This window comes from Aquarana catesbeiana, linkage group LG01, assembly GCF_042186555.1.
Source record: "Aquarana catesbeiana isolate 2022-GZ linkage group LG01, ASM4218655v1, whole genome shotgun sequence".
Classification (NCBI taxonomy): Eukaryota; Metazoa; Chordata; class Amphibia; order Anura; family Ranidae; genus Aquarana; species Aquarana catesbeiana.
In genome coordinates, this window is record NC_133324.1 from 696,262,850 (window position 1) to 696,277,767 (window position 14,918).

At 41.6% G+C, this 14,918-nt stretch overlaps 1 protein-coding gene across 2 annotated transcripts in view; it reads left to right on the forward strand.

Annotated features, from left to right (window-relative positions):
* The window catches only part of INTU (inturned planar cell polarity protein), a 191,336-nt gene that overhangs the window by 118,423 nt on the left and 57,995 nt on the right, over positions 1-14,918 (forward strand). For both annotated transcript variants that reach the window (XM_073603697.1, XM_073603688.1), the window contains exon 5: positions 11,022-11,140. In XM_073603697.1, the coding sequence (XP_073459798.1) occupies positions 11,022-11,140 (119 nt within the window). The remainder of the gene's footprint in view (positions 1-11,021; positions 11,141-14,918) is intronic.

Here is a 14,918-nt window from a genome sequence, read left to right on the forward strand (position 1 = left end):
GGAAATTGTATTACCTGTAAACTTAATTATAGCAGTTTACTTGAAGAAACTTTTCTTCATCCAGTTGTTTGAGTGGGAAAAAATTTCTTTTTCAGGATCTAAAGTAATGTGGCCCTATTGATTTGAACGTGAAGGGGGGTAATTTAATTATACTGGAAGAATCAGCTTTGACAATCCCATTAATAATTAGGGGAAGGGATCACTGCTTCTATTTGATCTGAGATTTTCCTCACTATCTTGGCAGAGCTGTGATGGCAATATATAAGAAGTGCTACTAACTCCTAGTTTTGAAGCCCAGATGGATTCAAAGTGGTACTTGTCCCTTTATTAATAGAGGAGAGTTGATTCTGTAGAAGAAAGGCAAAAGAAGTCACGTTTTCTAGATATATCAGTTCTATACTAACCAGAATGCCTATTGCTTTACCATAAATTTGTTTGAAACTGTTAATGGCCTACAAACTGCATCCCTTTTTAACATGCTGTACATTTCCTTATCATATAGGACATAGGCATTTTTAATCCTTATGACTGGGTGTTAATGCAGCTACCACCAGCTGATTAAACACTGAGCAAAAAACTTAGGGTAGTTGGCAGTGGATGGAGTTATATAGGGGAATATCCCTGCAGCTTTTTTGCCAGTGTCTTCCCCCTCTCTCTCTCTCTCTCTCTCTCCCCCTCCTCTCCCCCCCCCCCTCCTCTCCCCCCCCCCTCTCTCTCTCTCCCCTCTCTCCCCCTCTCTCCCCCTCTCTCCCCCTCTCTCCCCTCTCTCCCCCTCTCTCCCCTCTCTCCCCCCTCTTCCCCCTCTCTCCCCCTCTCTCCCCCTCTCTCCCCCCTCTCTCCCCTCTCCTCTCTCTCCTCTTCTCTCTCTCTCTCTCTCTCTCTCTCTCTCTCTCTGTCTCTCTCATTTTACACTGAACACAAATTCGTCCAGAACCTTTCTGCTTCAGCACAAACTTTTGTATCTTTGTTCTCATGCATGGCCCCTTTTGGCCCAGAGGAAGCCTTGGTTTGTGCATGTATGAGGGTCTTTGGCGTATTTCACTGCCTGAAAGAGGCTAGATGTGGAAAATTTGCAGGTGGACTTTCTCAGTAGTTGGAATTTAGATCCAAGGGAATGAGCTTTCCATCCTGAGGTATTTCAAATCATTTGCCACAGATGGGGCACACCAGATGTAAATCTCTGAATCAAGGTTGAACAGTAAACTGGACAGGTTTTTGTCAGGTCCAGAAACTTTGGGCCTTCACAGTGGATGCTTTAGTGACTAAATTGGCCCAGGAGAATGTGGTTTTCTGACATAGTTCCTGGCAGACACTCTGTGGGCTCTTTCGGACCTGCTGTTTCAAGAGCCAGTGTTTCAACCTGCTTCTTGATCGCTGTCTTTAAAGTGGCTGTAAACCCCATTGTTATCAATTTTCAAAGACCTGCACCTTTTTTCTACTTTTCTATATTCAAATTCAAATCGTATTAGTTGTACCTCCCATTTTTTTTTTTTTTTAATCCAGTGCCTGTTACAGCCCTGTGAATGTCTCTCAGTTCGTGGGTGTGTTCACGAGTCAGAGCTTGGGACGCAAAACTCATGGTATCACTAACTCTCCCCATGTGTGCACACCCCATAAATCACAGTAGTGCAGCGCGCACGTCACTCCCGGTGTGCGCGCACGGCACTGCCCAATCTGCGCATGTCAAAGCTACCCAGCACCGGGAATTCCAATAATCAGAGCAACAGGTAGCTTTGACGAGGAACAGACAATGATAGGGAGCCAAAGGGGGAGCATCTAGCTGTGCACAGCTGCGGGACACACGCCCACAGCTCGTACATGAGACTGATTATTAGTCTGTCAGTCACAGAGAAGGGGGTATGGCGACACAATTTTTTGGATGCGTTTGTGTTTTTTTTTTTCAGTGTAGGAAGACAGGGAGGATTTTAAATGACTGCCTGCTCCTTGTCTGGTCAAACTAAGACAGATGATTTCTTCTTCTTTACAGTGTGAGGTAGATTGCTCAGTTTATTTTTGAATATTCGGGCTTACAACAGCATGGCTGGTTGTAAGGGACGGGGGTCATTTTAGATTGTGTCATCCCTACCCCCTTCAAAGGCTAGGAAGCCACCTTCTCATATCATCGCACCTGCAGGACCTACTTTGCTCTGTGCAAAATGAGGAACTTTCATCATAAAAGTACTCCATGGGACGCATTCTTGATCTTCCCAAAGTCTGGTCTGGACCAAAAATTTGCCTAGAGTATAATGAAAAGGCAAATCTAAACCTTGGCCATTCTGTTTAAAACTTTTGGCTTTTCGCTCTCTAGTTAAGGCAGCAGCACACATCTTTCTCCTGTTTGTTCCCCTGTATCTCCTTGGACTCTCAATCTGATTCTATATGCTCTTCAGAAGCTGCCCTTTGAGCCTATCAGGCATATTCTCTTGTCTGGCTTTACATGTGCAGTGACCTTTTTGTGGCTATTATCTCTGCGAGAAGGGTGTCTGAGCTGGTGACCTTATCCTGTAAGGAGCCCTTCTTAGAAGCATCATAGGAAAATTCCTCTCTACTATCTGGATGCGGTACATGTGGTAAGAGTTTACCTCTCAGCTACTGTCCTTTAAGTAATCAGATTCACTCTTTATGCTTCCTGAGGGTATCGCCCTTCTCTTACAGCCTTACTCAAAGCAGATGCAATGAGTAAGGCTGTAATAGCCGAAACATGTCAGCATTGATCCTGCATATATGATGTAGCCAAATAAAGGATAATGCCAAGGAGTTATCAAGTTGCCGGCTTCATTCCTGCTTTGGGTGTTCTAACAGGTGAATGGGGATTCCCAGCATGAGCACAGAATCTTGGCAAGTATTTTCCAGTTGTGCAGTTGAGCTTGGGTATCGTCTACTGGCATTTCATTCAGTGCATCTGGAAAAGATTTACAGCGCTTCACTTTTTCCACATTTTGTTTGTTACAGCCTTATTCCAAAATAGATTAACCACTTCAATACAGTGCATTTTCGCCCCCTTCCTGCCCAAGCCATTTTTCAGCTTTCAGCACTGTCACATTTTGAATGTCGCATTTTGAAATGAAATTGTTATCATTTTTTCCCCACAAATAGAGCTTTTTTTTAATGGTATTTGATCAACTCTGCGGTTTTTATTTTTTGCGCTATAAACAAAAGAAGAGTGACAAGTTTAATAAAAAAACACTATTTTTTACCTTTTGCGATAATAAATATCCAATTTTTTTTTCTTTAAAACAAATTTTTTCTCAGTTTAGGCCGATATGTATTCTTGTACATATTTTTGGTAAAAAAATCGCAATAAGTGTATATAGATTGGTTTGCGCAAAAGTTAAAGCGTCTACAAAATAGGGGATAGATTTATAACATTTTTATTTTTTTAAATTTTTTTACTAGTAATGGCGGCGATCTGCGATTTTTATCGTGACTGCGATATTGCAGCGGACATATCGGACACTTTTGACACACATTTGGGACCATTCACATTTATACAGCGATCCGTGCTATAAAAATGCATTGATTACTGTATAAATGTGACAGGCAGGGAAGGGGTTAACACTAGGTGGTGATCGAGGGGTTAACTGTGTTTGCTAGGGAGTGATTCTAACTGTAGGGGGTGGGGACTCACTAAGGGAGGAGACCGATCGGTGTTCCTCTGTACTAGGAACACACCATTGGTCTCCTCTCCTCTGACAGGACCGTGGATCTGTGTGTTTACATACACAGATCCACGGTCCTGCTGTGTTACCGGTAATCGCGGGTGCCCGACAGACATCGCGGCCGCCGGGCACGCGCATCGGGTGCCCAGTGACACGGCGGGCGCGTGTGATCGCCGTCCGCGGCGCGCGCCCCCTGGTGGGCTGGGAATGCGAGGACGTCATATGACGCCCACCCGCCACGAGAGCTGTGCCGCCTGGCCGTCAATTGACGGCCGGCGGTCAGCAAGCAGTTAAATTCATTATTTTCCTCAAAAGTCTACAAACAATACCCCATAATGACAACGTGAAAGAAGTTTGTTTGAAATGTTTGCAAATTTAATAAAAATTAAAAAATGATAAAATCACTTGTACATAAGTGTTCACAGCCTTTGTCATGACACTCAAAATTTAGCTCAGGTGCATCCTGTTTCCACTGATCATCCTTGAGATGTTTCTACTACTTGATTGGAGTCCACCTGTGGTAAATTCAGTTGGTTGGACATGATTTAGAAAGACACATACCTGTCTATATAAGGTTCCACAGTTAACCGTGCATGTCAGAGCACAAACCAAGCCAAGAAGCCCAAGGAATTGTCTGTAGACCTCCGAGACAGGATTGTATCGAGGCACAGATCTGGGGAAGGGTACAGAAAAATTTCAGCATTGAAATTCCCAATGAGTATCTGTGAATGTAAGAAGCTTGGAACCACCAGGACTCTTCATAGAGCAGGACGCCCCAACCAAACGGAGCGATCAGGGGAGAAGTCAAGGAGGTGACCAAGAACCAGATGGTCACTCTGATAGATCTCCAGCATTTCTCTGTGGGGAGAGGAGAACCTTCCAGAAGAACAACCATCTGCGCAGCACCCCACCAATCAAGCCTGTATGGTAGAGTGGTCAGACTGAAGCCACTCCTTAGTAAAAGGCACTTGACAACTGCCTGAAGTTTGCCAAAAGGCACCTGAAGGACTCTCAGACTATGAAAAACAAAATGTTCTGGTCTGATGAAAAGATTGAACGCTTTGGCCTGAATGGCAAACGTCATGTCTGGAGGAAACCAGGCACCACTCATCACCTGGCCAATACTGACCCTTCAGTGAAGCATGGTGGTGGCAGCATCATGCTGTGGGGATGTTTTCCAGCGGCAGGAACTGGGAGACTATGCAGGATTGAGGAAAAGATGAATGCATCAATATACAGAGACATCTCTGATGAAAACCTGCTCCTGGACTTGTTCATCTTCCAACAGGACAACGACCCTAAGCACACAGCCAAGATAACAAAGGAGTGGCTATGGGACAACTCTGTGAATGTCCTTGAGTGGCCCAGACTTGAACCTGATTGAACATCTCTGGAGAGATCTGAGAATGGCTGTGCACCAACGCTCCCCATCCAACCTGATGGAGCTTGATGTCCTGCAAAGAAGAATGGGAGAAACTGCCCAAAAATAGATGTGCTTGTGCTAGCTTCATACTCAAAAAGACTAAAGACTTCAGGCTATAGGGGCCAAAGGGGCTTCAACAAAGTATTTAGCCATGGCTGTGAATACTTATGTACATCATGTGATTTTTTTTTTTTTTTTTGCAGGGGGGGAGGGTATTTTTTAAAAATTTGCAGATTTATAAATAAACTTCTTTCACGTTTGTTATTACGGGGTATTTTTTGTAGAATTTTGAGGAAAATAATTAATGTAATTCATATTGGAATAAGGTTGTAAGATAATAAAATGTGGAAAAAGTGAAGCACTGTGAATACTTTCCGGATGCACTGTATTGCGGTATCTTTGGTAACCTTTTTGCAGTCATGTTAATAAGACTAACGTGACTGCACTATTCAGTGATTTGAGCTGGTTGCTTGAGCAAGAAGCAGGCATCCAGCTCAAGTGATGCCTGCCACAATCTCCAGCAGCAGCTTCAATCACTACATAGTGCAGTCATGATGTTGTTCCTTTTTTTTTTTTTTTCTGTAATATTACTGCAGAAAGTTGGCAAGTAAATGCACCAGAGGCTGTCCTGTAAGCCCACACCCGTAAAATATATTGAGAGGTGCAGGGGAATGCAACAAAGCATCACTTGAGTAAAAGCTCTAAGTCTGCTGAGAATCCTGACTTCATTTTCATGCTGGTGGCTGCCAGTAATAGTCTCAGGCTTTTCACATGTTCATAGACCTGGTAGGCCTTGAGAGTGAGATTACCGTGCCTTGAAAAAGTATTCATACCCCTTGAAATTTTCTCCATTTTGTTATGTTACAGCCAAAACTGTAAATGTATTTTATTGGGATTTTATGTGATAGACTAACCCAAAATGGCACATAATGGTGAAGTGGAAGGAGAATGATAAATGGTTTTCAAAATTTTTTCACAAATGTGAAAAGTGTGGCATGCATTTGTATTCATTCCCCTTTTACTCTGATACCCCTAACTAAAATAGTGGAATCAATTGCCTTCAGAAGTCACCTAATTAGTAAATAGAGTCCACCTGTATGTAATTTAATCTCAGTATAAATACAGCTGTTCTGTGAAGCCCTTAGAGGTTTGTTAGAGAACCTTAGTGAACAAACCGCACCATGAAGACCAAGGAATACACCAGACAGGTCAGGGATAAAGTTGTGGAGAAGTTTAAAGCGGGGTTAGGTTATAAAAAATTAAAAAAAAAATCTCCCAAGCTTTGAACATCTCTTGGGGCACTGTTCAATCTATCATCTGAAAATGGAAAGAGTATGGCACAACTGCAAACCTACCTAGAGATGGCCATCCACCTAAACTGACAGTCTGCGCAAGGAGAGCAGTAATCAAAGAAGCAGCCAAGAGGCCCATGGTAACTCTGGAGGAGCTGCAGAAATCCACTGCTCAGGTGGAAGAATCTGTTCACAGTATAACTATTAGTCGTGCAATCCCCAAATCTCTTCCTTATGGAAGAATGGCAAGAAGAAAGCCTTTGTTGAAAAAAAGCCATAAAAAGTCCCATTTGCAGTTTGTGAGAAGCCAAGTGGGGGACACAACAAACGTGGAAGAAGGTGCTCTGTTTAGATGAGACCAAAATTTAACTTTTTGGCCTAAAAGAAAAATGCTATGTGTGGAGGAAAACTAACACTGCACATCATCCTGAACACACCATCCCCACTGGGAAACATGGTGGTGGCAGCATCATGTTGTGGGGATGCTTTTCAGAAGGGACAGGGAAGCTGGTCAGAGTTGATGGGAAGAGGGATAGAGCCAAATACAGGGCAATCTTAGAAGAAAACCTGTTAGAGAGTGGAAAAGACTTGAGATTGGGGCAGAGGTTCACCTTCCAGCAGGACAATGACCCTAAACATACAGCCAGAGCTACATTGGAATGGTTTAGATCAAAGCATATTCATGTGTTAGAATGGCCCAGTCAAAGTCCAGACCTATATCCAATTGAGAATCTGTGACAAGACTTAAAAATTACTGTTCACAGACGCTCTCCATCCAATCTGACAGAGCTTGAGCTATTTTGCAAAGAAGAATTGGCAAAAATGTTACTCTCTAGATGATGTGCAAATCTGGTAGAGACATACCCAAAAAGACTTGCAGCTGTAATTGCAGCAAAAGGTGGTTCTACAGCGTATTGATTCAGGGGGGCTGAATACAAATGCACACCATGCTTTTACATATTTTATTTGTAAAAACTTTTGAAAACCATGTATCATTCACCTTCCAGGCTGGTTGATAAAGGGGTTTTGTCACTCTCAACTGGCCTGAATGAAAAGCGTTATGTCTGAAGAAAACCAGGCACCGCTCATCACCTGGCCAATACCATCCCTACAGTGAAGCATGGTGATGGCAGCATCATGCTGTGGGGATGTTTTGCGGCAGGAACTGGGAGACTAATCAGAATCAAAGAAATGATGAATGCAAGAATGTACAGAGACATCCCTGATGAAAACCTGCTCCAGTGTGCTCTGGACCTCAGGCTGGGGTGAAGGTTCAACTTCCAACAGGACAGCAACCCTAAGCAAACAGCCAAGATAACAATATGTAGTCTTATATGAAGATTGTTGCTTAACTGAATGGTGTGAGGACAGGGGTTTTATCACTGTTACCTGTTTAATTTAATGTTGTCTTTAGTAGAAATTTCTTTAGCCACTGCTCCATCTCAGCACAGCAGATTTCAAAGTCAGGATCCAATCTAACTCAACCCCTTGTTGTCATGTAAAAGTTAATGCATTTTTATGGTTAACCATTTAGCAAGGCCTTTCTGTGGATAAATGGAGTATAATCTGTCATGGACCTCTTCTTCAAGATGCACATTTTACTGACTTTCCTTCCTACTGGGACAGTCAGTAACTTATACAAATTGATTGCACACTTGTCACTGTAGTGGTGGTGATGAGATGTTGCATGGCAAGCCAAAGCCAAGCCAAAACTTGAAGAATGGTTCCTGTTTTAAAAAGCTTCTTAAAAGCCGAGACTGTTGGCCTGTGTTTGCTGCTAAATAAAAGATTTCTGGTAGTGAATATGAGGCTTTGATTATGAACATGTGCCACTATGTTTTAATGTTATTTTAATTTCAAACATCAGTGGCTCAGTGGAGCCTGGGTTTATGCTGAACACACAGAATAGTATATAGAACTAATCCAGTGGTAAGGCCATCTCTTTGAAGTGTAGAGATCTGGTTTGAATCTTCACTGTTTTAGTCCAAGCCACGTTGGTGCCCTAGCAGACATACTGGGAAATAACTGTTTGGATCTGAAACCATCCACAATTGCAGGGTTTATTTTAATATTAAAGTAATTACAGCAGGCATGTCAAAATGAAGGATAAAGTTATATCTAAGTTTCAGTATTTATAGAAGGTGCAGATTATTGCCAGGGAATTGGGAATACAGAATTAAAATTTTGCTTCTGTCCTATGAAGTGCTTTCAATCTTGAACTATAGACAATAGCATCAGTTTCCACCATATTATGGCAATATACAGTTCACATTTTGTTCTTTAGATAAACATTAATGTTTTTAACCTGTTAAAAATGAAGCTGTAAAACAAGAGGGGTTTGCTTTACTTAAGAATTTGGAGCATTTAATGTGGTTGTTATACTCAGTTGACTTACAACTGGGGCAGTTGGTTTGGGAGGAAGAATGTCTGCATGTGTGTTCAGCAACAGTGGGTACAGCTTAGTTGCCAAACTAATCGCCACTTTTACCAAGTCATTTTAGCACATGATTTCCTGACCTGAATAGTTGTTACAAAGTAAGTTACTCACACTAACCCCAAGCCCTCATGCACACTCATTTAGCCCCTGTGCATGAGATTCCGGTGTTTTCATGTAGTCAGAAGGACAGTCTTGGTGCCGCAGCCTGTGACACACTGGGGGGGCTGAAAGTTGCTGTAGCTGGAAGGTGCACCAAATGGTACTTCTGAAATACAGGCATTCATTCCTGGAGAAAACTGCCCTACATGTTAATAAAACTCAGTGCACCGCCTTCTCTCATAAAGTTGTACAAGCTGCTTGTCAATAGATCCTGACCTAAAATTCACATGCAGATAAAGACCTTCTGGTCCCAGGCTAGTGAGAGTAATAAGACCGAAAGAGCAGCTTAAAAGCAAGCCTCTACTATGTGACTATAAAAGTTGCCATTGCTAACATCCCCTTCTAAAAAAAAAAATAAATAAAATAATAATAAAAAATAAAAAGGTGATGGACACTAATGCTTTTAGGTCTGTGGTCCTAGCTGAAAGAAGTATACAGATCAGGATTTCCAACTTTAGCACATAAACAAGAGGATTTTGAGAGGGGGAGCAAGAGAGAGGTCTCCCTCAACTGTGTAATGGATTTACTGGAACCACATTCTTTAGAATGAATACATGTAAAACCAAAAATCCTTAACAAAGAGCTGCTAATGTAGGATTTTAAAGGTACCACACCAAAAAAAAAGCATTAAAAGTATTTAAGCTTTATTTAAAGTCTTCCATAAAAATTGTTTGGTCTTTAAAATAGCCCCATAGGGCTTGACAACACAGTGGTGTACTACATTTGGCATATTGCAAATTGACAATCATAGTATACCATTTATTACACCAAATGACAAGATATATTGTCCCAAATATAGTATTCCATAATGGAATCCTGACACATGACACAAACATCTTCAACGCGTTTCACGGTACAAGGCCTGCTTCTTCAGGAAGGAATTACTGTCGTAATGCTGGAAACATCTATACACATATAAAAACATAAATTGCTTCAATGGATGCCACTTCTGAACAACTGGACCCCCTAATAGTCTTATGTATTCTTCTTTCTTGGCAATTATGACTATATCTAGAATAGCTTCTCTGACCAATATAAAAGAAAGAGAGAGAGTCAAAAAAAGGAGGAATAAGAAATTACCTGGATAAATCTAAAGTTTAACAGTAGTATCTTCATGGGTCCTCCTTTAAAAATCAATATAATTCCCTAGCAAAAATGTGCAGGGGGGAGATATTATAATGGAGTGTAAAGTTACTAAAACAATTGACCCATCCCCAATACTATAGAAGTCATTATTGTATTCATTTTGAGCCAAGTAATTCCCATCAACAACCCTACTCCCCACATTAGGTAGACATCAAAAAGCTGGCCCCAAAAATCTAGTTCATATACTGGAATTGGATTGATATAGAACAGGTGAATCTGTTAATCATCTAATAATGGGACATATTCAATATATGCTGTATAATTCTCCATAAATTATGCCCCCACTGGTAAAAGATTCAAATGACTAAAGTATATATTTATATCTGATGTAACAAGTACCTGATCCACCAGTAAGAAAAAATAGGTGTAAAACAGCTTGCCAAAGTGTGTAATCCACCCAGGAACTTTATTTCTATGCTCATCCAGTGATGTCTTATAGTCTGGGGAGCCCACTGTGATCTGTGGCGCCTGTATGAGTCCAATGACTGTGGTTCTGGATATATAGAAAAAGATGGCACCTTAAGTGGTGTTCTGACGCCACTGTGCATGTGTACGCGGTGAGGTCATCACGCATGTTGCCAGCCATCTCAGAGCCGCCTGATGTCTGACTTTACTCTGGCTCTCTAATCTGCAAACCTGTTCTGGGTGACTTAAGAATTATGCATGGCAGAGACAGCCAGGCAACTAGTATTCGTCGGAGATCAGTAAAAGGAGATCATCACAAATGTATAACGGGAAAAAAACCTGTAAGTGCATACTCTAAATGCCCTGTATGTGCATATCCTATAATGCATCTTTTTGTGGTTAATGGATCTTTGTTTTTTTTTAAATCTCATTTACTGAAGATGGGAATGCTGCAGTATTTTATACTTGTACTAATGTGTTAATTGATGATCATTTTACAGCAGGAGATTCTCTATCAGTATCCTATATCCGAAGCCTCACAGAAGCTGAAGAGTATAAGAGGATTATTTCTGACACTGAGTGATATGCTACAAAATGTGTCTGGATCCCGTATTGTTAGGTAATTTTACAGTCCACACTAAGCAATCTCTGAATCGTTGTTCTTGGTGTTTAATTATGGCTAGGCTCAGAAATGATATCAAAAGTGGACCACTCTTTCTGGCTCCTTCTTGCAACAGCTTGAACATGTACCTGGTCAGGTGTTTTTCTTTTGATTGCATGCTAGTCTGGTCTATTTCATTGAATTGAAATAAAATGAAAAATGGCACCAATGCAACTTTTGAAAGAATTGTGGGCAAAGGACTACATTCATGTACAAAACATGTATGAAAGTGAAAAATATTTTGTTTCATTCATATAATATTTTTTAAAGGGCTTGTAGTGTATACTGCAGTGCTCTCTGTACTAATTGTATTAACCCTAACCACTTCCCGCCCGCCATATAGCAGAATAACAGCCGGAAAGTGATTGTGTTATCCTGACTGGACTTCATATGATGTCCAGCTGGATAAGCCGCTAGCACGCGCCCGTGGGGGTGCATGGTGCTGCAATCGGCAGTGTGGTGTGTCAGTCTGACACACCACATCTCCGATCTTGGAAAAGAGCCAATGATGTAGGCTCTTTACCATGTGATGAGCTATGTCCAATCACAGCTCATCACATGGTAACCAGGAAGTGGTGCTTATCGGCTTTTCCTCTACTCACTGATCAGCTGCTCTCCTGACGGGGGGTCTGCACTGAAGTGTAGGTTTTTTTTTTGTTGTTTTTTTGTTTTGTTTTTGTATCTCATTACCTGGTAAAAATTCCCCCCTCAGAGCCTCCAGACTGCCCACAGCAGCTGTGAATAAGCAGGGGAGATCCTGTCCTTCATCTCCTCTGCTTTAGAATGTACTGCATTGTGGGACAATAATGGTGCCAGTTCTGAGAATGGTGTAGAGGGCACATCTTTTCCCCGTAGGAGCAGCTGCTGTTTAATCTCACAGCACCAAAAGATCCTGCTCAGGATAGTATCTAGCAGTTATAAAGGAAACACTGCAGGAAAGTTATATTTACCAAGAGCAGTTGCCTGCAGGTAATGTAATGCACACAATTAAACATAACTAATGTGTTTGGTGCTGTATCTCAAAAAATGAAAAAACCCACACTAAACTCCGCCTTTAATACATCTCTGTTAAAGTGGTTGTAAACTTCAATCTTTGACTTGTACCTATAGGTAAGCCTATAATAAGGCTTACTTATAGGTACTGTAAATATCTCCTAAACGTGCACCATTTAGGAGATATTTACTATAAATGCAGCCGATGACTTAATCGGTGCATGCGCTCTGAAGGAACGGCCACCCGGGCTGTTCCTGCGGAATCCTGTGGCGTAACCGGTGACTCACCTGCGCGGGAGTGACATCATCGCGGCTCCGGCCAGTCACACAGCCGTAGTCTGTGGACCCGGAAGGAAGATGGGTGAAGATGGAAGCGGCCTCCAGCAATGACAGCTAGAGGCTCCAAATACTAGCATATTATGGCTTTACCTGTGTTCTGGCAGGGGGCAGTCCAACCTGTGTGTGTTTGTGTGTGCACTTTTATATCAATATTACATTGTATAGCCCTGTATGTTGTGGTTGTTTAGGTGCCTATCTAATTTTTTTTTTTAATTACCTATGCTGAAACCACTGCTTGTGGAAGAGGATTCCACTTTCTTACCGTAAAGTGCCCTTTACGCAATTTCCGGTTAAATCGCTTTTCCTTCAATTTTAGTGAATGGCCGCGAGACTTTTCTTTTTTTTTTTTTTTTTTTTTTTTAAATGCCCTTTCACAGAAAAGTTTTATCCCTATTGTGGGGTCACCGATATTTGTATTTGTGGAAATCATATCCCCTCTCAAGCGTCTCTTCTCCAGAAACAATAAGTTCAGTTCTTGCAATCTTTCCTCATATCCTCCAGTCCCTTTATTAGCTTTGTTGCCCTTCTCTGTACTCGCTCCATTTCCAGCACATCCCTCCAGAGGACTGGAGCCCAGAACTGGACAGCATACTCCATGCCCCCGGACCATGTAGTGGAGATAAACAAAGACAGACCTGTTTAAAGTCTAGCTTAGTGTTTCTCAACTCTAGTCCTCAAGGCGCCCCAACAGGTCATGTTTTCAGGCTTCCCATTATTTTGCACAGGTGATGAGTTTCACTGCCTTAGTAATTACCACAGCCGTTTCATCTGAGGGAAATCCTGAAAACATGACCTGTTTGGACGCCTTGAGGACTGGAGTTGGGAAACGCTGGTCTAGCTTGGATGACAACCAAGGCCTCCCCATAGATAATCAGTGTAGACATGAAGAAACAAAGTGTGTTGTTCACAGGATCACCGTTTTAAAATAAAGAAGAAAATCCCCTAAATAGAAAACTTTTGTTTTTGGGTTTACATGTTTAAGTAATACCAATTGTTAACATATTTGTCCCTAATCATATATTATAAATATTAAATTATACAATCTACATGGAAGAATATTATCCAGAAAGCAAATAATGAAAAGCTTAACCAAACTGAAAATACTCACCTACGCTGGGTCATCTTCTCCCTGGGCTACTTTTAGGTGCTGGGTTTTCATCTACTTGGCCGTCAGTCATTCTGGAGTGTGCCAGGAATGCACACTGAACTGCACATGCACAGCTCAGTGTACATTCAGTAGAGTGCAAACAGGCAGGTAAGTGTGTGTTATTACAGAAGTCTTCAATAAAGAACTGCCTGCTCACAATTTTCTAAAAGTTATGTCTAGTTCCGCGCTCTCTCTCTCTCTCTCTCTTTCTCTATCTATCTATATATATAATATAAATTGTTGTGCTCATAAGTTTACATACCCTGGTAGAATTGATGATTTCTGGGCCATTTTTCAGAGAATATGAATAACACAAAAACTTTTCTTTCACTCATGGTTAGTGTTTGGCTGAAGCCATTTTTTATCAATCAACTGTGTTTACTCTAACAAACTACCGAAATGACCCTGATCAAAAGTTTACATACCCTGGTGATTTTGGCCTGATAACATGCACACAAGTTGACACAAAGGGGTTTGAATGGCTATTAAAGGTAACCATCCTCACCTGTGATCTGTTTGCTTGTAATTAGTGTGTGTGTGTATAAAAGGTCAATGAGTTCCTGGACTCCTGATAGACCCTTGCATCTTTCATCCAGTGCTGCACTGACGTGTCTGGATTCTGAGTCATGGGAAAAGCAAAATAATTGTCAAAGGATCTGCGGGAAAAGGTAGTTGAACTGTATAAAACAGGAAAGGGATACAAAAAGATATCCAAGCAATTGAGAATGAACATCCGCAGTGTTCAAACTCTAATCAAGAAGTGGAAAATGAGGGGTAGGTAGACCAACTAAAATTTCAGCCACAACTGCCAGGAAAATTGTTCGGGATGCAAAGAAAAACCCACAAATAACTTCAGGTGAAATACAAGACTCTCTGAAAACATGTGGTGTGCCTGTTTCAAGATGCACAATAAGGAGGCACTTGAAGAAAGATGGGCTGCATGGTCGAGTTGCCAGAAGAAAGCCATTACTACGCAAATGCCACAAAGTATCCAACTTACAATATGCCAAACACAGAGACAAGCCTCTAACCTTCTGGCACAAAGTCATTTGGACTGATGAGACCAAAATTGAGCTTTTTGGCCACAACCATAAACGCTACAGTTAGAGAGTCAACAAGGCCTATGATGAAAGGTACACCATTACTACCGTGAAACACGGAGGTGGATCGCTGATGTTTTGGGGATGTGTAGGCTACAAAGGCACAGGAAATTTGGTCAAAATTGATGGCAAGATGAATTCAGTATGTTATCAAAAA